The following is a 22277-nucleotide window of genomic DNA, read 5'->3' on the forward strand; positions in this document are numbered from 1 at the left end:
CAGTAGCCGAAATTCCTGCCCAGGATGTTGAAAGACCTTTAATTTAAAGTGCAACACAAACCCCGGGCAAATTTGGCAGCCTTGCCCTGGGGAGCGACACCCAATTCTCGAAAGAAACACCAGGAGTTCGACCAATACAGTCAGGACAAGGATAAAGAAAACGTATCTCAACTGCATCTGTTGAGCTCTTCATCAGCAGTTTGAACGACAGATGAAAGTACAATGGCCGTACAGGAACAAAACGTTAATGAGCAATGGCAAAACGGACTATTCCCTCTGGTATGGCGATGCAAGACGACCTAAGTCGAATAATCTAGAAATTGGTTGCACTGCGTAGAACCCTAGATGGGCTAAATGGCTTGAAATGGTGTCACTCATGGATTCTCGTCTAATAAAAACTCAGAACTGAGGACCAATCAGAACCCAGATCATTTCGCGCAGCTTTGTATACTAGTACTAACTACTGCTTGCTTGCTTTGGCTTCGCTCTGCTGCGCAATAATTTACTTTTAAAAAAGGAATCTTGCACGTTTAGTTTTCTATTCGATTACATCAGTCATCAAATTGGTGGGTTGTCCGAGTGGTTAAGGAGTGTGACTTAAGATGTTAAATTAACATGTTGTATTCACATGGACGTAAGTCTTCGCGCGTTCGAACCGCGCACCCACCAGTTACTTTTTTTGGCTGCTTTATTGTTATTTTTCTGGTTGGCTCAGATCTCTTAAACGCGATAATTGCGGAAACCCATCCATGTTTGTGACTGCTGCTGCCTCAGCAGCGATTACCCCGGCTCGCCCTATAGTCCAATCGTGCAGAGTTCAGATCCTCAGGCGATCTCAATCCCATCCCCCACAAGCCTATGAACATTTCTGATCTCCCTAATACTATACCACATCTTGTAGCCCTTTGGCCTACAGCACCCTCAAGCCATACCGTCAATCAGATTACGTATACCAGAAGGGCGCTTACACAGTATGAATCAGAATAAGCCTGCATAGTCTGGAAGAAAACAAAGGGAATACTAGGTGCTTTGTGTAGGAGTACGGAGCTAGTTAGGAAATAGCCCATGAGATCTGATATCTGTCTACTTCTACTTTTGCCTTCTTATTGCGGTATCACCTAGTCCGTATAGGATAGTCTAGTCTCTAATATTGCCCAGTTGTCTGAAGTGTTCTGAAGGAAGACTGAATAGGGTGGCAAGCTGTCATACGCAGCGCCTGGTGACCACTACCATACTTATGGTGTTGTATGTAATTCTCTCTCTCTCTCTCTCTCTCTTTTTTAGTTTTTTTCTTTTTTATTTTTTTTTATTTTTCTTTATGCTTTGTGAATCTTCTAGTTTTGCACCTATTGCTACCTACTATATAGTCTGCACCTAGAAGCGACTGATTACATAAGGACATGCAATGGCCCTGCCCCTGGTCAAGGGGTTATTTTTAGAAACACTGAACCCTGCAGGGTCCGGCGAGACCCTTTCATTGTATACTATAGTATCTTATTCTAGTACTCCATCGTTACGGATTGAATACGGAGTATGATGCTTCACCAGTCCTGCAGTAGGGATAGGCATATATTTTAATTTAATTTTTCCAAACAGTCACCATATTCAAGAGCAGGGAAGAACAGTCTCACAAGTACTACTTCCCAATTGACCTGAAGAGTCTGGAACCTCGCATGGGGGGGGTGCTGATCCTTCGGTCGCTGATCCGGGGGATGTATCCCTCGGTGCCGATGTCAGCCAGAGCAGCGCATCTGATCCCTCTGCTGGCGCTTGATACAATCAAGCAGAGCAATGTGACTCTCTATGCATAGGACTAAAGAATTCACCCATGTATTAGGCGAAATGCTGATCTTTACTACTTCTTTGCTTTCCCCTCTAGGACTTGAGTCGGTAATGTGACTGACAATCAAATTTTCGATCCCCGCCCGAGGCACTCGTCTCTTGGCCTTCTCTCCTGTTGGTGCAACAATCTGTTAGGTCTTCTTTGCTTCAGCCGGGCAATTGGAAAATTTCTAATATATATATATTTTTTTATTTTCTCCTCAATCGCTAATACTCTCCTATAGGCAGGACAGTAAAGCATCTGTCTTTATGATGATCTATCTAAAGAAACCGCTCCCCACTTGATTTATCCAATTTGCACTATTCTTTTTGTTGTTTACTTGAATTTACCAGTCTCTCTCTTGTTCTCCTGATCTCGACTCTCACAACAGTACTTTTCCCTTCCCTGCCCCCTTTGGTGGATTTTTTCCATGTCGCTCTTCATCCTTCTTTCCTACGCTTAATTCCTCTTTTTTGGATCACTTTTTATCTTTTTGGTCCTTTTTTCGCATACGGCGACGTCACCAACCATGTTTCGAGCCCGGCGATATCGAGTTCTGCTAATATTTGCAGCTGTATCTCTCTTGGCTATCATTCATTTTAGTCGGTCTCGCCAGCCCCCTACGGTGACATTGGGTGTTCCTCCGCCTGTCGATCGGCCGGTTTCTTACCCTCAAAGTCCACCTGCAGCGGACAACAAGGAACCCGAGGCCCCTCTGCCAACGCCTCTGCCAAAGGGCTCGACTGATCCCAGTACATCAGACGAAAAGGTCCCTTCACAGCCTCCCCACTCAGAAGATGGTTTATCGAGCCCGGAACGCCCTAAACCGTCGAACGAACCGCCGTCCAAGGAGGATGGACCTTATTTCCCGGACAACTCTGGCGCACAGAGTCAGGGTAAACTAGATTCGGACCGTCTCGAGGATCAACCGGTGCCTCATTGGAAGAAATTGCCGGAGCGATATCCTGTCACACCCGCCGATTTGATCAAATTACCGACCGGCAAATCTAAGTCTCTTCCGAAACTGCAGGCCAAATTCTCCGATGAAGCCTCAGAAGATAAGATTAAACGGCTAAGCAGGTTATCCACTATCAAGGCGACATTCGAGCATGCATGGAACGGGTACAAGAAGAATGCTATGGGCCACGACGAGGTCATGCCGCTCCGGGGTGGATTTCGAGATCCTTTCAACGGGTGGGGAGCAACACTTGTTGACACGTTGGACACCCTTTGGATCATGGGCTTGGAGGAAGAATTTTCTATTGCTGTCGATCAGGTGAAAAAAATTGACTTTACAACAAATAAAAAGAGCGAGATTCCTGTTTTCGAAACGGCAATCCGATATCTCGGTGGTCTATTGGGTGCCTACGATATCTCGGGACATAAGCACGACTTACTCCTGGAAAAAGCGGTCGAGTTGGCGGAAGTCTTGATGGGCGCCTTTGATACGCCCAACCGGATGCCGATGCTTTTTTACAAGTGGAAGCCGTAAGTATTACTACATGGACCTGGTATCTTTGTAATGCTGGCTAACAATCAAGGCAGGGGAGATTCGTCAAATCCCCATCGTGCTAGTATCATGTCCGTCCTTGCCGAACTGGGCTCTCTTTCGGTAGAATTCACACGCTTAGCGCAATTGACCAGGGATGACAAATACTATGATGCAATTGCACGGATCACGAACGAGTTAGAGAAGTTCCAAAGCCAAACTAGTATGCCAGGTCTGTGGCCGATGAAAGTCGATGCTTCTGGATGTACAGTTTCTCAATCCCGAACGGGCCACGACGCCCCGCGTGATTTACCACGGAATTCTTCCACTCCTACGGCTATCCCCACACCTGTTGAAAGCACAGTCTCTTTTCCGACGGACGCGGAAAGTTACAGAATTCTTTTGGACTCACGTCAGCTTCATGAAGATGCACAGCCAGCCATCTTTGACACAAACCCCCAGATCCCAGCTCCCAAGGCACATGAAATTCCAACTTCAACTGGAGACACTGCAGAGTACTGCAAAGGGGGGCTTACCAATGCTCCAGGATCCCTCCAATTCGGGCTCGCGGCCCCGGGAGATTCGACATACGAATACCTACCTAAGGAGTATATGCTTTTAGGTGGTCTCAACGAACAGTACCGTACAATGTATGAAAAAACCGCAGATGCAACGCGAAAGCACCTCCTCTTCCGACCTATGATCAAAGACGACCGTGACGTCCGCTTTCTAGCGACCGTCACCAAACCCCGACTGGACGCCGAACCGGTCTATCAGTATGAGGGGGCACATCTGACCTGCTTCGCTGGCGGCATGTTTGCCATTGGGTCTAAGTTGTTCGGAATTGACAGTGACCTTAAACTCGCTGCCAAATTGACGGATGGATGTGTATGGGCGTATGAGTCTACGAAGACCGGTATCATGCCCGAACAATTTCAGATGATACCCTGCAAAGAGAATGAACCGTGTGCGTGGGACGAGGCTAAGTATTGGAAGGCTTTGGATCCTAACGAAGAGCAACGCATTGCTAGGGGCAAGCAGCAGAAAGAGCTAAGCGCGAAGGCGGATGAGAAGAAGAAGATGGAGGAAGGGAGAGGAATCCAGACCAACGAGACGTCTCCTACTCCAAGATCTCTTCGCGAGAAGCGTGACCCCGAGCGAGGCAATTGGCACGTCATCGCTAGCCCTACGCATACTCCAAAACCTAGCGATTCTAGTGACGTAGCGGGGCGGGACCCTAAAGGATCTTCGACAGATTCAACGCTGTCTCACGAAGGATTTGCTTTGTCGCGGATTCAGAACGAGCATCTTCCACCGGGTGTGGTCCGCATTAACTCTCGCATCTATCTGCTTCGTCCTGAGGCCATTGAGTCCGTCTTCATCATGTACCGCCTTACTGGCGAGGAATACTGGCGCGAGAAGGGTTGGAAGATGTTCGAAGCTATCGCCAAGTATACTCGGACAGAGATAGCGCATGCTACGATCAAGGACGTCACCGTCGATAAGCCGACAAAATCCGATGAGATGCAGTCGTTTTGGCTCGCGGAGACCTTGAAATACTTCTATCTACTCTTCAGTGATCCGAATGTGGTGGATCTAGACGAATATGTTCTGTAAGTACTCCTTGTGTATTCTGCCTTATGGATGATGATGATGCTAACAACTGGTCATTGCAGGAACACTGAAGCTCACCCTTTCAAACGCCCCGTATACTAGTTTTGATTTATCCTTTGCTTGATTTCTGCTATATCCTATGTAAAAAAGTGTACTGTGATACCAAGAAGTATATAGCTATGCATTTTGAAGAAGAGGGTCTCTGATCTTGAGATGCCAGCAGCCAAATAATTGTCTAGACCAGTAGGCGAAGTAGACGGACCCTAGTAAGGACAAAGACTAAATTGCTGCGAAAGCGTCAACAGGTGCCCAAGTCCGGCATAATACTACTACTAGTAGTAGGTAAGTGCATGCATGCATTCCGACGGAAAAGAAAGAAAAGCCTTAGGCCACGCGGAGGGATCGCCGCAAAGGGCCCCGCTGCCCGCCTTTTAGTTCCAAAAGTTGGCCACATTCACTCACCTTTCATCCTCAAGCACCAACGTCATTAACCCCAATCAATTCGCTCCCCTTTGTCCCTCCCCCCACGGAGCCCACAGGCATTCGCGACGGGCGCAAAGACGGGATGAGTGCAGAGTCACGACACACCCGACGACGACGAGCGAGCCGTGGGAAATGGAGTTTGAGGTCTCATTGGAAAATGAACAACAGTTCTGGGATGGTAAGTGATTTCATAGGGATCTGCGCTCTGGCTTGCGCCGAAATACCTCTCTGGGATCAACTCTTTCTCGAAGAGGAATTTGTGCTTTTTACCTCGTCCCATGGCCCTCTACACCTTACAAAATAACTCGGGGTAAATTAACTGACGTATGCGACGTGTTCTTATCACAGAGATTCAAGAGATTGTGTCCGCCCTTTGCTCCTCCGAAGACCTCATCGACAATGCTCTGCGATCGTATCTGAATCTGGCGACCAAATACAAAGGTCCGATACTCTATTTCTTGCATCCGAATTTCTTGAATTCCCTTTGCGCTTGCGTCATCCGAGCATGATCTAATGCAGAGTTGGACATGGGCTGATAAGATAATACCTGGGGACGACAACAGATGAATATCTCCAGACTGAGTTGGAGGTTACGAGATGCTCGTACAAGCTGCTTTCATCGAAGATTTTCGCCTCGCATGCGGATTATGTTCGGAGACAAATGATCTACGGTTTATTGCAGGTATGGCCTTGTAGCAGTCATCACAGCTGTATCTGTTTGACACCAGTCGTTAACGGCGGATTGCATAGGACGATGACTCGGATACACTTTGTCTAATTTCGTCATTCCTTCTCTTTGATGGTCGACAGAATGAAGTCGCATTACACATGATGAACGAAGAGGGTGCATTTCCACGTTTGCTAGAGCTCCTTCAAGCGCAAAACAGGAAGAAAGATGTTGAAGGCGATGGAACAGGGCTTCATCGACTTTTTATGGACCTGATCTATGAGATGTCAAGGATTCAAAGAATTAAGATAGAAGATCTGGGTGAGTAGTGCCTGTTCGTCTTGAGATGAGGCTTTCACCAGCTGGACCCGCCATCAAAAGAAGGGTGCGTTTAAACTAAGTATTGTAATGACCGCAGTTCTCGTGGATGATGAGTTCGTCAAGAGCCTCTTTGACATCATTGAGGAGCTTTCCTATGATTCAAGTGACCCGTACCATTATACAGTAATACGAGTTTTGGTGAGTGGTGCCTGGTGCTGTTGTCCGAGGGATCATACTCATGACTAGCAGTTGGTTCTAAACGAGCAATTCATGATCTCAGCACACGATCCCGTGGACGAGAAGAGTTCGACTCCATTGACAAACAAAGTTATCAAAATCTTGTCGATGCATGGTAATCTCTATAAGACGTTTGGCGAGAACATTATCCTTCTTATAAATCGAGAAGGTAGGTGGTATCATTTCAAACTTTCGCCGTATATGGTATTAACAAAGACAGCCGAAACATCGCTTCAACTTCTCACCCTAAAGCTACTGTACCTGATCTTCACAACGCCCACGACCTTTGAGTACTTCTACACGAATGATCTCCATGTCCTGGTCGATATCTTAATCAGAAATCTTCTGGACCTGCCCGAAGAGGCCTCTGCTTTACGGCACACTTACCTGCGCGTTCTCTACCCATTGCTAGCCCATACCCAATTAAAGACACCGCCACACTACAAGCAAGAAGAACTAAGAAGAATGCTCAGTATCCTCGTCCGAGGTCAGCTCTCCAGCAACGAGATCGATCAGGAGAAAATCATGCATTTCGACGAGGTCGACGAAACGACGAGAAGACTTGTCGTTCGATGTGCTACCGTGGACTGGTTGAGAGATGAAGAGCCAGACGCTCAGGTTCCTAAAAATCCCGAAGAAACCATTACGTCTTGTCCTACGATCCCTGATGGTTCTCATTCGGAGGCTGGGATAGGTACGCCTTTGGAGCCAACGATCTCACAGCCAATTTCTCCCACGAGCACAGTTGAGAGCTCCCCCGTGAGTCTGTCGCCGACCTATCTTGATGAGTCGCCTAAAACAGAAGTACTCAACCAAGCCCAACGCTTGGGCATGCACTTGGAACCTGCATCGTCGTCCTCCCTGAGCGTACAGGAAGTAGCCGCACAGCACGAGAAACCAGGCGTCCTAACGCCGAGCCGCAACAAGACTCAAACAGCGACAACGGACCGCCCATCCAGCCCCAACAAACCAAAGGTCAAACCGCTACCGCCGAAGTCAAGACGCTGGCGTGGGCGACGCACTACTGGAGACGAAAACGACAAGATCCCCGAAGAGCCAGGAATAGGAACCGGAGCAAGCCCAAGCCCAAGTCCCGTCACCCCCTCAACACCTTCCATCCCACAAGGTCCCTCCGACAGAAGGAATTCAACAAGCACATCAGGCCTCGTCCCGCCTATTCCAGCTCACAGCCGCCGTTCCGCCTCGAACCCACCCCCAGCGGTCCCCCCACCGAGACGGTCTACCCTCCCAGTAGTCCACCCTCATCATGTCTCCAGTCACTGCACTCCAGTCACGAGCCCGTCCCGACTCCAAATCCAACAGAGCAGCAGCTCCGCCCAAAAGCACGGCCAGAAACCCGAACCACCCAAGACCCGTCGATCGGGTCGACGCAGACCATCCCAAACTGATTCCCCAACCCTAAGTCAAGACGGGCATGATGGACACGCCGCACTTCCTGAAGTTCCGAGTGAAAAACGCCACGATAACATGACAGTCAGCGTGGAAGAGGCCGTACAAAATGTGTCTCTTAGTTAATTGCTTGATCGGTTAAGGCCACGGATATGATCAATTGACTAATCCATTGCATCAGCATTCATAGGCATAGGCATGGCGCTGTTTCCTTGCAAGATTATTTTCCTTCCGGCTCGGGTGTATGGAGTACCGTTCCTTACTTGGTTGCATTGATACACAATAGTAATAGCATAGCGCTAGAATGCTAGAGATTGTCATATTGTTTACTGCATTTTGTTTCCCTCTTCCGTTACAGAGTACTAAAAAAGTATAAAAAGCATTCGTTTATACCAACCTCTTGTATTTGTTAATAGATCGCTACAACATCAAATACAATCCAGTTAAGGCCAAGATTTGCCTACAGCACTGGAACTTCAGCAAACGAAACTTTGGCTGCATGTAGCCAATTAGAGTCAGCCCTTTTTTTTGCTTTTTCCTTTTGTCGAGATTGCACAAGGAGGTCAAGTAATATGAATGACTTGTCAGAGTTGGCAACATTCACCAAAGAGGATAGATATTCGATACTGGACACTACACAACTATGTACAAGTAACATTTATCTGAAAACCTATTCCTCCTTTCCTTTTCATGAATTAACTAGGCATATTGTAATACTCAAGCAGCGGACAAATGAGATCAATGTAGCGGCGGTCAAGCATAGTCAAGAAAGAAGGTCCCAGGCATCAAACTTGATATATGTGCATTAGGAATTAGGGGATATACAAGGTTACTCTAGCACAGAGATCACTCTTAGTGCTTACTTACTACTGTTTCCTAGAATCTCTCCTAAGACTAGAACTATAAGATTCATCGATCACGGATGTAAACTGAGTGCTGCCCATCCAAAATGCCCCTATAAGCCTGCATTTTGGAGGCGAATTCTCTTGTTTCTTTTGTTCTAGCGTATTTGGGCCGCCTGATTGGATTCTGTATACGTAAGTTGAGCCATAGATTATAGTACGACGAGCCACTTTGGACGAAATGCAGTTATTCGACACGATGGTTTATGCACAACGGATCTCGGGATCAATTGAAACAGCATTATAAGAAGAGGAAAACAGTCCAGGAGAACTGATTGTGCCATCACGGATCCGGCTTGCCTCGTATGCTATTACACTACTAAGATGCGTTCCTTGTCTCGTGACGATAAACCATAGGAGAGGCCAGTTATAGCAGTGTTTTGGGGCGAGGCTTTGGTTTCTACGAGAGTGTGTGGGGTGGTGAGAATTCTGGTATCATGGGTCTATCATGGCCAGGGTAGCAGGCTCAAAAAGGCATCCTCTAGAACCCGTGTATTAGGTTAGTGTCAGAGCTCGTGTAAGGTGCCTCTCTAGACTTTGTTTGGACATCTAGCTCCACTTTTAGTGTTTGATTTATGACCGTTGAATCTAGCATGGACTATCCAAGTTTGAAAGTACCCGCATCAACAAACCGTAGATACACTCTACAAGCTTTAATTCCTCATGCTAAGAAGGTGAAGGAGCTCAATAGCTATGCTCATGCTTCATTGTGAAGAGTTAAACGGATTCTTATATGTACAGAATAATTGTACGTGTACGTTGCACAGCACAGGACAACAAGTAGATACCAGGAAGTAGAGGAACGTAGCGAGAGAAAGACACAGACCACGCCCAGCGAAATCAATGTCAACCATCACACCACGCAAGCCAAGAACCCGAGACACTCGGGGATAAGAAGCAAGTAAAAATGGACAGAAGCGTTCAACGCCTCATAATACCCCAGAATTTCTCAGCGCCGTAAGTCCCAGGCTCATCTTGTTTCCAGAGATCATCGAAGGCCGAGAAAAGCACCATATCCTCCTTTCGATCCCGGAACGAGTACCCCAGGGCATGGAGCGCGATGGCCTGGTTCCTGACAGAGGGGACAGCTTTACCATTTGCTTGGCCGCGGTACGGCCAGCCGGATTCAGCAATCACGGTGCGTTTCCCGCCTGCTGCGGCCGAGATACGGTTCGCCTGTTCGAGGGCATATTTTCCCGCGTTGTCGGGGATTTGATTCGCGTCGAAGAAGGCGTGGCAGTTGGCTGCGCAGTAATCGGATGCTTCGCAGAGTTGGGGGTGTCTGAGAAGGACGGAGAACGTGTCCACTGTCACGACAGGGCCTTGGTAGCCTGCTGCACGGAGTTTAGCGCGTGCGGTGTGCACGGCGTTTACTACGTCTTGCGGGTTTTGGCCTTTATTGACGAGTTCGTTGCCGATACTGATCGTGTGGAAGGTGGACCAGTCACCTGCTGCTGCAGAGATGATTTGGTCGAGGCTGCTTGAGAAGTCCTGCAGGTCAAAGAGGCCAGCGAAGACGCGGAGGTTACGTTGACGGGCCGCGGATACGATGTTTTTGGTCTGGTCGCAGTCAACGCCGTAGATACGGACGTAGCTGTAATCTGTGCTTATCGTGTCCAGGTCTTCGTTAATTCCATCGACGGATCGGCAGGTCCCGTCATCGTTGTAGGGGGCGTAGGAGATGCCATATCCTCCTTCCATAGGCAGACTAGGTACCAGCTCGGGTGTGGCTGGATCAGGTATTGGTAACAAGGGTGGGAGGTTATTGGGATCGCCACTGTTGGGGGTTTCATGGTTGCCTGCATCTCCTGAAGGTGGTGCTGGATCACCCTGATCTAAGCTTTCTAGCACTCAGTGGATCAGCATACAGAGTCAATCTTTAGAGCGAATAGCCCATTCTGTCGAACTGTTTCTCTTCTCATGTAGCACAGTGGAACTTACCATGAGGAAGCGCCTTGACTTGGAGGCTGAGCAGGAGCACGGCAAGGACACATACAAGCCACTTCATGGCGATTGAACTCGCACCTTGGATCAAGGGACTTTTCAGATGGAGCCCGTGGGGTGACTTGATCCGGAAAATAGCAGGTAATAGAAGGAGGCAACCCGCTATAAGAGCATTTTGACCCTGAGATTAGCAGCAAAACCGAGGTAGAGAATCGTCTGTTGAGTAAAGAAGAGTGGGATAGTCGACCCCGGAATGAGTTGTTCCACTGACATTCACTGGGCTGTGGCTGGTAAAATATTTGAGATGTCAAGGGACCATTGCCTCATTCCTGTGTTGGGTGAGAATGTATAGGCTAATGGATGCTGGATATCCGGAATGCTGGCTCGCCCCTTGCCCTATATGAATCAAACCCTGCCGGATGTATCTCCAGGAATGCATGGCAAGCCCAGATCCATTCGCTCGAACGGCGTTCTCAGCATTAAGATTCCAATCATAAGTATGTGAGACAACTGCCAAGGCCCTTATAGTCCCTATATCCTTTAGTGAATGAATGTGGCCTCTGCCATGCAGTGAAAGAGAGAAGTGATTGATATAATGCATCAGAATGTAATTAATATTATAACACGATAGAAGTCTAATAACAGTCTGTCATTCTGAGACAGAAGTCTTGGGAAGGAATGAAGGGAAAATAATATTAGTAGGGGACCAAGAAATTAGGGGAAGCATCTCATCTGGGTGGAAGAAATAACGGTTCCTGCATCATGCCGGATACCCCTTCAGTGGCCCCATCCCAATTTCCGTGAACTAGTCGTGGCAAGCATGCTGTCCACTTTGCAGGTATGCTGTACAAAACCAGTGGAAGTAAAAATTGTACAAGGTGTGAATATGATAAACAAGGCATAGCGTAATGGATCGAGAGGGCATCAATTTTCGTGGCCGAGTCCTTCTAAAAATCCGGAAAACGTAAGGGTTACTTCTTTTTGCTCAGAACTTTCGTGATAGCATGACGGATAATGGTTCCAGCTTTTTCGATCTCCTTTTTGGTCAAACCGGTCGTCACGCAGACTTTCAATGCTGGGGAAACGACCTGCTTCGGCTCAAAGTTGTCTAGGAGGGTCTTGAGGCGGGTGATCAAGACACCATTTGCAAGGCACTGCGTCGTAAAAGTTAACAATTAACAAGCTATCACATTCGCTGGGAAACCCGTACCTCATCTACCACATCTTGCAGCAGAAATTGCTGGTCTTCAACGGACAGCCTCTTAGCAGCAACCACTTCAGGCTTGAGGACCAGAATCATGATAGGATTCTCGGGAGCACTGGTACAGTATACCCAATCACTACGGGGGTCGAGCTGTGCCCACATGGCCTTGGTATGCTCCCGCAGCTGGGATATCGTTTCAGGGCTATTCTGAAGGAGATTAATTGTGGCACTGGCAGTTGTCGACAGAAGAGCAGGCAGTGCTGCAGAAAATGTGTAAGCCGCGGCGGAAATGCGCTGATGGTGAACGATCTCCTCCGAACCAGCGCAAAAGCCTCCACCTGCAACCAAGGGTCCGGCCAGCGAGCCCACAATCATGTCAACTTCAGCCGCGTCAACATTCTGGTGCTCCGTGACACCACGACCGGTTCTCCCGAGGACGCCGAACGACCACGATTCATCGAGGATAAGTCGGAACTTGTACTTCAGCTTGAGCTCAATCTGTAATCCTTATTAGCGGTCGAGTTTGCCATGGCGAGTAAAAGGACTGGGATGCACGTACAATCTTAGGCAGGTCAACCATGTCACCGTACGATTCAAACAAACCCTCAGTGATGATAAAACGTCTCGTGAGTGGTTTTCTAGCTTGCTCTTTGGTAACTTTGGCGAGCACCCTTTCCAGATCCTCCATGTCGTTATGTTCATACCACCGAACCATGCTACGAGAGATTTGAATGCCCTTGCGGATAGCAAAGTTAACGCCCTTATCCGCAACAATGATATCTCCACGTTTCGAGAACGCCGGGATAACGCTTGAAATGGTGGAAAATGCCTGGGAGTAGATGATACAAGATGCAGTGCCCAGGAATGAGGCAACGTCCGCCTCTGTCTTCATATGAACATCTTGAGTGCCGTAAAAGCCTCGGGGCCCACAAGGGCCAACGCCGTAATTGCGGAGAGTCTGGATGGCTTTCTCTTTGAGCGACTCGTTGGTGTTAAAGTTGTAGAAGTTATAGGAGCCGAGGTTAACAACGGTTCGGCCATTAGCCAATTTCGATTTGGGGCCGACTGGACTACGAGCCGCCATGATGCATCAGCATTGACCAGTACAATAGGACATCTAGTAGCAAGGGCATGTGAGAGGAGAATTACCCAACAATCACCGTCCGCTTATCAACCTCCATCTCCTCTAAGACTGTGGGCTTTCCTACAAGTGGTTCTGGAGTCCACTCGTCTACCAAGTCGTCAATCTCATCCTCGGAGAGTTGAACCACGCCAGGTTTGGTGGAATACTTGGGGGCGAGCAAATAGCGAACCGCGAATAGGAATAGAAAGAGCTCGACTGCAGAGCGAATAGGATCATTTTGATAGCTGGACTTTACGTAGCGAAGAAAGATTGCGGAGCCCGGAACGCGATGGAAGAGGTCTGCAAGCTCATGGAGATACTCCGAAAGGAGACGCTGAGTCTCCTGGATATCCATGATGGACAAGGTAACACAGCGCTCGCAGCGCAAGAAGACAAAAAGAGGGAGGGGGTTCTGAATTTAGAGATATAAGAGCTTCGCGATCAAAGCCAAGCATCGACCGACGAAATCACGACGATGACCGTCTTGATGGAGGTGTCGCGGCCGCTGAGACTCTCGGCTGGATGGTCCAACACGGGAAGCACGTGATGCCGTGGATTTATCGGAAATCGCATTTGGCCCTTCCGCAAGGCACAGGCGGGAAGGAAATCCTGAGGCCGCCGCCACGTTAGGGTAAGCGGTCTCAATACAAGTACGTATTGTACGTACGGAGTACTCCGGAGTACATCATCGAAATCCACCCTGCAAATGAGATTATCAAGTCCTAACATTGCCGGCCAATCAGTCAGCCTCAGGAGTGCGTAGGTGATACGTGCCAAATCAAGGTGCTCTACGTCCGTGTCTGTACATCTACGAGAAGTTGGTCCTGTGACAGGAACAGGCAGAAGTAGATAGAGAATGAAGGATAAATGGTTAATAGGCCACAAAGGGAACAATACAAGAATTCGCAAGTCTAATGATCGCACATGAAACACACAACACCGTGAGAATACAGCAAACGATAAACAAATATAATGCATTAAACTTAGGCGGCAACAGAGCTGCACGCGCGAAGCTTCAAAAAAAGAAAGATTGAGGGAAAAGCAAACGTATGACACAGCAGCTACTTCAAGGCGCTGGCTACTTTATACAGCTCATTTTCATGAATCCGTTCAGAAACTAGAAAGGCAGCAAGGTGGAATTTCAGAAAGCAATTCTACCGCTAGTACGTAGCGGTGGCCAAAACCGACGCCGGGATCCCGCTTGAGGCACCTGGAAGTCCAATGCCGGTATTTTGTGAGATGGTGTTGTTGTGCTGTGCGTCAAGGGGTTGTAAGAGATCCAGCGGAATTTTGGGCAGGCTAATGTTCAACTTGCGAACGACCAGCGGTGCGATAAGAAGAACGAGGAAGAGGAGCAACATCGCAAAGTAGAGGACTGCGAAGCGAACCACTCTTCTCTTACGAAGCTTAGACTGCTTCAAAGAGTAAATTGGAGGCCGGATTTGACGACTAATATTGAAGTCAGAAAACCATTGTAAATGAGGGGGATGCGAGGAGGTCAACTTACCTTGGGCGCAGCCAGAAAAGAATAACGGAGTGAAACTTATCAATGTAGGGAACACAGAGAGCAGGAAGCATGATGAAAAGAATCAAGTGGCCAAGCACGAAGTCGCCAGCGAAATAGCCGAGCTCGGTGATCTTGCAAAGGAATTCACGACCAGGCTGGGAAAGGGAGTGCCAGCCCATGCTGTACCACTTTCCAGTCCACCAGGCGATGTTGGATTGATCGTTCTTGAATTCACGAGTCAAGGCAAGTGAGATGATGAGCTTGTAGACGAAACGTTGGATTGCGGCCGCCGAGATCATACCCAACACACACCTAGGCCAAGACCAACCCTCGAGGAAGAACATGACCTCGAAGATAACGAGGAGGATGATGACGGCAATGGCGTGCGCGATGGCGGCTAGCACCGCACCAAACCTCTTACAACACATGCTAAAGATTGGACCCATGCAGCACGCCATACCAAAGAACATACCAGCAACACCAGCGTTGATAGCGATGGGTCCGAATGCCACAATCGCAATTCGGGCAACAGCATTCTTCGCCGACTTGTCCTTGTCCATAGTCCCTGTTCTGGAGTTGATAAAGAGGTACGGGATCAAGGTAACACCAACCAAAACCAAGGGTGCGACGATTTCGCTGAAAAAGATGTTGGTAATGCGAGCTCTAGGAACATCACCAGATCCCTTCTCAGACGGAACGCCCAGGAGCTTTCGCTTGTAACCCGTAATGCGAGTACGAGACAATCGGCAGAAAGCGATCCAAGACGACGCGTGAGACCGTGAGTTACCGCGAGAGAGCCAGCGAAGGTAATCACGGTAGTCAATAAAGAAGTCCTGCCAGGCGAATTGGTGGGGGTTGAAAAGGAAGGGCGAGATGCAAAGGGCAAGCAGCGAAACCCAGAACCAGATCAAGGCCGCACTCCATACGGTAGACGTGGAGAAAAGGAGCATGAGCAATAGTCGAGCACCGGCGTAGATGGAAGGACCGGCGAAACGTGAGTACAGGACACCAAATGGAATACGAGCGGTTGCGAAACCACGGCCGGTTCCAATATAACGAGCACCACCGAATGACAGGTTTTGATGGACAGCATTGGCGTAAATCTGGCAGACAAAGACTTCGAACATGAACGAGAAAGAGCCAAAGTGTTTGGCGAGACGAGTGGCCATGCGCCAAACTCCTCTCTCTGTGAGCTCTTGGACCGCCAGTGGGACGAAAGAGATGAAGAAGACGATGAAAATGGAAATGACACAGCGGTTGACCCAGTCAATGACAGGCACCAGATTAGCACAGAAGGTCGGGCGAAGAGGGTCGGTGATAGGTACGTTCTTGTCATATCTGCATGTAATGGTCTCATGCTTCAGGGCTCCCAGATTGATCAGAACGATCATGAACATCTGCACAGAGAGCATGATGAACATGTTGTTCAAATGGAAACCAGGATGCGCGTAGTAGAAGGACAAAAACCGATCCAGAGGTAGCTGTGTACCCAGATAATAATACTCTCGAGACAGCATTTGCTCACCCATACCGGTACCAATCTTAGTTGTGAAGTTAAGAATGGAGCCAAAACCGAGATCACGACCCTTGCCACACTGGAAGTATTCACAGTGCTTGATACGGCCACCACGGACCATAGCATTCATACCAGCATAAATATCTTCGTTCAGGTGAAGACCCTTCTGAGCTTTCGAAATACCACCGCGGGTGCACATGAAGATACCGTTGAGGAAATCAGGGTGACCGTAGTGCAGTTTACCACCAACCTCAGCAAGTGTACGGGCGAAGAGGGTACCGAATGTTTGTTCCTTACTAGCGGCAACATCACCCAGGACACCAACACTCTCAGAGAAAATGTATTCACGAGCACCAAGAATAGCAACCGGGTTGGTCTCCGACGACGGGAGACCAGGAGTGTAAGGCGAGACGTTATCAGTTGTCAGTTCCTCAAACTCAGCGAGAACACTACGAATCTTCAAACATTCTTCAAGGTAGTTGTCCTGGTTAGCGTCAATGACCTGAATATATTCACCACGGTAGAAGATGATGGCGTGGTTCTGGTTGTCGGACTTGCCATCTCCCAGAATGGGGTTTCCAGACAACTGAATCCTGAACTTGGGCTTCCGCATTCCGTTCTCGAGAAGCTCGCAGTGTCCGTCAATCAAGGCCGAGTACAACCGGGGCTCATCGCCCTCATTCTCTGGCGCTTCCTCATCAAGATAGGCAATTTGCAAATCAGGGTACGCACGGAGAAGGAATTCAGTGTTCTCACGTTCATCCTTGTTGAACTTGGCATAACGCTGCATCGAAACACAGATTTTGAACTTGCGACGAGCCATTCTCTCCAGTTCGCGTTCCAGCTTCTCAGAGTTGCCACCGAACATCTGCACCACTTCGGGATTCTCGACTCGGTAAAGCAGCTTGATAGCACGGCTGTAGTTCATAAAACCAGAAATAGTTCTGTAGAGTGTCTGCGAGCGCAAGGAAGACCAAATACGCGTGCGAAGAGTGTATTCCGGAGCAGCTGACTTGAAACCAATGCAGTAGAAGGGAAGATCATCAATCTTGCTCTTGGCCACATCCTTTTCAGTCTTCTCATTTTCGCCGTTGAATTGGGAGGTTTCATCTGCAAGAATCTTGGTGTCCTTGACGAAACAATCCCATTCGTGAGGGTGCAGCTGCTTCAGGTACTCAAGCAGAGTAACACGGGAGTAAGGCTCATCTTCACGGATAATCTCACGGAGCGACAGAAGAATCTTCTCGCTGTAGTGGGGAATGAGGACTGTGAAAGTAGGCATGTTGTCGACAGGCAAAGGCTCGGGCATAGGAGTAGACAGGGACTGCGCGAAGAAAGAGATACGGCGCTCAGCTTCGCTTCCAGGTGGGAAGAATTCAGTCTTGAAAGACTGATCTTCTTGGGATACGAAGAAAGTTGGGGCACGCAGAGTCCGTTTACCCTCTTGCTCAGACGGAACCTGGTGGTACAAGAGCTTCTGGACATGGTCAATAGCCAGAAGATGTTCGCGATACATGGAAATGATAATTGCGTTCCAAACTTGCGAGATCAAAACCTTTGGCTTGTATTTGATCTCCATGTCCGTGGTTGCAAGAACCTTGGAGTAGATACGCTTCGGGAGACGAGAGAAGATGTTCCTCCAGGGCGACCAGATAGAAACACCGAGGTAGAAAGACCTTGCAACAGAGAAAACTGTGTTGCAAATAATATACCACAGGTAACTATCCAGGAAGAAAAGAGTCAAATCCATGAAGAACATCAAACCGAGCAAAATTTGAGGCTGACGGTAGCACAGCACGGTTCCAATGTATTGGACACCAGAGCACCGCCGGATCTGCATCGGGGAAAGAATACGGATGGGATCCTTGAAGGACAGGGTCAAGAAGAAATAAGACTCGGCCAACTTTGCTCCAAACACACAAACCCATAGACCATAGGACATCCACATGTCATTGCCCTGGAGACGTGCCCAGCTGGCAGTGAACGTCTGACTGGCAACGTATTGACGACCGTGTTTCTTCAAATAGCTACCGAACAAGCCACCAAGCGGCATGACGGAAAAGAAGAAGAAGGTCACCAGAGCAATGATGAAATGAACGATACCAATAACAAGGGCAATTGTTTCGCCGATCTGCTTCTTGAAGCCGAAAACAACCACACCCGGGGCCAGGTTGATGATAAACATCAACAGAAGGAACATTAGACGCTTGGTCAGGTGCTGAGCACCAGCCCACCGTCGCGGGACGTACATCCATTCACAAATAGTAGCGAAAATCTGAATGAAACAGGCCAGAGCACCACCGAAGCCGACAGCAGACCAGTAGTAAGAACCGGGTGGCTTGTTGTTCAGCTGCTGCTGGTAGTTTTTGGTGTACAGAGTCGGGGCGTTGTACGCCGTGAAGAACCAGAAAGAACACAAATGAATGACCCAGATACGGTTGAAGTTCGTGACCATATGGAACCAAGATCTGGTTTCCCTGTATGTCTTGAAGAACACCTTCTTCCAGTCAACTTCCTTCAGCTTAATCCATCTTTCAGCGGTGGGAATGTCAACAAGACGGGTTTTGTCCTCCAACACAATTCGCTCAATGCCCTCGGGGTACCAGAAGAGTTGGTTCATGTCATCGTACCCAATGATCTGGTTGTGATCTCTCTCTCGCCGCACGTATTTTCCGTCCGAGATCTCATAGCCCTGCTCGCGGCAGTACTGATAAAGAGGAGTGATGATTTCGTTCAGATAAGTCAATTCCTCGACGGGCTCAACCCGATTCTGGCATTCTGGCGAACTATAGTAGTCATCCGCGCACTTGAATATGAAACAGAGACACTCAGGCAAGAACCGGACCTGATTGGCCTCACCCCAACACAGCAGGTACAGGGCTACTTGGCGGACTCGGTCATGCTGCGACATGCGGTTCATACGGGTCTTCCACCGATACTCGGCGGCTTCGAGACTGTTGTCGCCCTCTAGTGCTTCAAGGGTCTCATCCACATTCTCCGGGTTCTCTTTCGCCTTCTTCTGGGCCGCTTTGCGGGCTTTTCTGGTCTTTCGATCCGCCTTGCCCAACTTCATATTGGAAAAGCCCACGGCATCATCGAGGTCAAGGTGAGCTGCGAAGTACCAACGACGGTAGTTCGCATTATCACCGCCGATGTAGTCGGCGTGCAGAGAAAGGAGTGCCTGGTTTGGCGTCATACGAGAGGCACGCGAGTCCAACTGTGTCAGGAGGTGGTCGTACATGTTACGCATGCTGTCCCTTTGGAAACCGAATTTGTTGACAAGGTCAAGGAAAATGTCCTCGATTTCCTCCTTGGAAACAGGGACTTGGGCATCAGAGGACCACGCCGGGTATGGCTCCCGGGATCGCTGACCAGCGGGCAGAGCATTTCCGTAGTCCATGCCGTAGACGGGCGTTGACGCTCCAGACGACCGATTGCCTCCGTAGGAGATCTGGGAGGAGGGAGGACGGTAGCCATACCCACGTCCGCCATACTGGCTGTCAGCATAGCTGTTGTAGCGCTCGTCCCCGCGACCGTAGTAGTCCATGTCCGCCGCACGTGCTGTTTCGGATCTCATAGTAAAATCACTGAAGGTTTCCGAGTCTTCCTCCGAATCGCCGCGGCGCCGTCCCCTTTGCTGGCCATTTCCTTGGTCATAGTAAGGTTCGCCATAATAGTCGTCCTGGTGGCCGGCGTCATAGTACCCGCCGTCCTGGTGGTAATTATGTCCACCATCAGCATAGTAGCCGCTGCCATATATCAGTCACCGTTACAGGTTCGCCATGACAACAAGTAGGACTCTTAACGTACCCTCTATCATAGTAACCGTCGCCATAGTCGTTCGGATCATAGTAAGCCTGGCCATGATGCTCATCCTGGTAATAGGAATCTCCATGGGCACCATGTTGGCCATAGCCATCATCGTAATGGCCGCCTTGATTGTAGCCTGACATGCTGAAAGGCGAGTGTAACCAAGCAGTGATAGTTTCTAATACAAGCTTAGCCCCTGAGACGCAAGTAAATCCATCAATTCGGAGTGTCGTCATCCGACTCACCTTAACAGTGACCCATCCAAGTTTCAAGTTGATCGATTCTCAATATGTCTGCATCAACGGGACTCTCAGGATCGAGAGTTGTAGTAGAACGGGGATAAAAGGCGACGCGTCGTGAACGGTTTCAATGTCGACGAGTCGCTTTGAGGCACCAGTCCCCGATCGTTCAACCCTGAAATTCGACGAATCTGACAATTAATGATTAAATCGCACTTATTTTTTTTCGATAGGCTGAAGAGCCGTATGGTCGTCACTAAGGTGTTGTTGTAAACGAATGGAAGGGAAAGGAAAATCGAGCAACGATGCAAAGACGGATGAAGAACCTAGACTGCTACAAGGCCCGAACCTGTCTCAGTCTAGGACAAACCTCCCTCTTCTTTTTCTCAAACGAGAGCGAGAAAAGAAGGATAGGAGTCCAGACGAAAGTCGTGAAAAATAGACCAAGGTGAAAAGAAACGAAAAAAAAAACACAAACCAACAATCGTTCCTTGGGTGCAAATCAATAAAAGAGTGAACAGGAAACCCAAAGATGAAGTGAAGGGACAGGAAAGGAAAGGAAAGATCCCAAGCGATGGTCGAAGGGGGGAGGAGAGAGAGAATAGTGTTTGAGTTGGACGATTAGTGGTGAAAAGGGAATCGATTGTCCACCCGAAACCCAGCAGGGAATAGAAAAAATACTGGTGAGTATGGGGCCCGGTGGTTATTTTGGGATCTGGATCTGCTCAATTTACTTCGCGACAGTACCTGCCTATCCGTACCTTACCTGTATCGGGGGAAACAGTACCCACAATATACCCTCCCGGGAGGCAACCCCCCCTCCCTCCGTGTCTGGTAAGGTGATACACAATTCTGTCCGCGGGATAGAGACTACACCCAATTGAATAAAATTTCGGTGGAAAAGTGTGTACACCACATTACTTGGTATTACTGCACCCGGCGCCTGGATACCGCTCTGGTATTAGGAGACATTAATCATCAAATCGTCCATGATCTGGACACATCACCAGCCTTCCCTGATTGGAAGCTTTCTCAAGATTGCCCTCCCGCCCCCTGTAATCATTGGCCCATATATGTTGGTGGCTAAGGTTCTATCAACTAAGAAGAATTACTCGACCTGAGCTAAGGTTGAAGTTACATACATGCATATTCCATCGATTCCCTCCGCTATGTCGAATCTTAACCCATCCATCCACGTATGAACGTACAGTACCACGGTCGGTACCGGTTTGGTTACGTACCGTAGGTACGTAGAGGTAGTACTGTTTTCGGCCCACCTTCACCACCTCCACACTTCACTAGCCACAATCCATCCGGAGAGTTGTCCGTTGATACAGTACTGCAAAGTGTGTTCCAATTAGTAATCGTTACCTTTTTGCAAAACTACCCTCATACTGTTGAATCCAGCGCAGGAGCCTGATTTTTTTGGAGAGGCCAAAATTTAGTTGTTGAGTGATAAGTCATCATTGGTTACGACCGTCCGGAATCCATGGAAGCTGGCGGCGGCCCCCCTGAAACTGGATCCACCACCAGCCTCAGCGAATAGGCCCCACGCGGATAACCTACCTTACTACATTTACAATCCAATACCAGACGTACCGTATTTTTGCTTTCCATTTTTTTTTTATTTCTTTATTTTTCTATCTTCCCACTGGAAAGTATGCAGGGATGACTTTGGCTCATTCCACTTCTAACCTTGAATTGATTCTGCCACTCCGACGATGATTGTTAGTCGCAAGTGTCATGAACGCGTCGCTGTGCAGTCGGCAACCACATTGTTTATTATGATTCAGCTCTTCCGATTGTCACCATCGCATACGTACGTCGGATGGAGGTTCTCCGGTACAAAGAACTTTTATCCACGGGTCCATTTCTGTTCCTGATCCAACTACCTACTAATAACCAAAGTAGGAAAGCTGGTTCTCATTGCTCTTGGTGACCCCAGCCAGGTGTTCTGATTGGGGACTCGGAGGAATAAATTGAATCAAC

At 48.6% G+C, this 22277-nt stretch overlaps 5 protein-coding genes and 1 non-coding gene across 6 annotated transcripts; 3 read left to right on the forward strand and 3 right to left on the reverse strand.

Moving 5' to 3' along the window:
* Positions 1–565: 565 nt before the first annotated feature.
* Positions 566–669, forward strand: BDV38DRAFT_t145. Its single transcript has one exon. It is a non-coding gene; the product is annotated as a tRNA-Leu (tRNA).
* Positions 670–2217: 1548 nt separating this feature from the next.
* BDV38DRAFT_108558 (class I alpha-mannosidase 1A) lies at positions 2218–5125 on the forward strand. Its single transcript, XM_032050938.1, has 3 exons — positions 2218–3310; positions 3368–4924; positions 4988–5125. Exons 1-3 carry the CDS (start codon positions 2352–2354, stop codon positions 5025–5027), a joined length of 2556 nt encoding a protein of 851 aa, XP_031912813.1. The 5' UTR covers positions 2218–2351; the 3' UTR covers positions 5028–5125.
* Positions 5126–5377: 252 nt separating this feature from the next.
* BDV38DRAFT_249077 (DUF2013 domain-containing protein) lies at positions 5378–8662 on the forward strand. Its single transcript, XM_032054789.1, has 7 exons — positions 5378–5586; positions 5757–5849; positions 5972–6090; positions 6159–6396; positions 6494–6594; positions 6646–6802; positions 6854–8662. The coding sequence occupies exons 1-7, from the start codon at positions 5541–5543 to the stop codon at positions 8167–8169; spliced, it is 2070 nt and encodes a 689-aa protein (XP_031912814.1). The 5' UTR covers positions 5378–5540; the 3' UTR covers positions 8170–8662.
* A 1204-nt stretch (positions 8663–9866) lies between these two features.
* scw4 (putative cell wall glucanase (Scw4)) lies at positions 9867–10953 on the reverse strand (the record flags this gene model as incomplete). Its single annotated transcript, XM_032060083.1, has 2 exons — positions 9867–10789; positions 10887–10953. The coding sequence occupies 2 exons, from the start codon at positions 10951–10953 to the stop codon at positions 9867–9869; spliced, it is 990 nt and encodes a 329-aa protein (XP_031912815.1).
* Positions 10954–11675: 722 nt separating this feature from the next.
* On the reverse strand, positions 11676–14145 carry lcbA (serine C-palmitoyltransferase subunit lcbA). Its single transcript, XM_032050939.1, has 4 exons — positions 13243–14145; positions 12653–13163; positions 12100–12591; positions 11676–12043 (listed from the first exon to the last, which is right to left on the reverse strand). The coding sequence occupies exons 1-4, from the start codon at positions 13569–13571 to the stop codon at positions 11861–11863; spliced, it is 1515 nt and encodes a 504-aa protein (XP_031912816.1). The 5' UTR covers positions 13572–14145; the 3' UTR covers positions 11676–11860.
* Positions 14067–20997, reverse strand: BDV38DRAFT_249080 (1,3-beta-glucan synthase component-domain-containing protein). Its single transcript, XM_032054790.1, has 2 exons — positions 20050–20997; positions 14067–19988 (listed from the first exon to the last, which is right to left on the reverse strand). The coding sequence occupies exons 1-2, from the start codon at positions 20283–20285 to the stop codon at positions 14720–14722; spliced, it is 5505 nt and encodes a 1834-aa protein (XP_031912817.1). The 5' UTR covers positions 20286–20997; the 3' UTR covers positions 14067–14719.
* Positions 20998–22277: the final 1280 nt, after the last annotated feature.

This window comes from Aspergillus pseudotamarii (assembly GCF_009193445.1).
Source record: "Aspergillus pseudotamarii strain CBS 117625 unplaced genomic scaffold BDV38scaffold_32, whole genome shotgun sequence".
Lineage (NCBI taxonomy): Eukaryota > Fungi > Ascomycota > Eurotiomycetes > Eurotiales > Aspergillaceae > Aspergillus > Aspergillus pseudotamarii.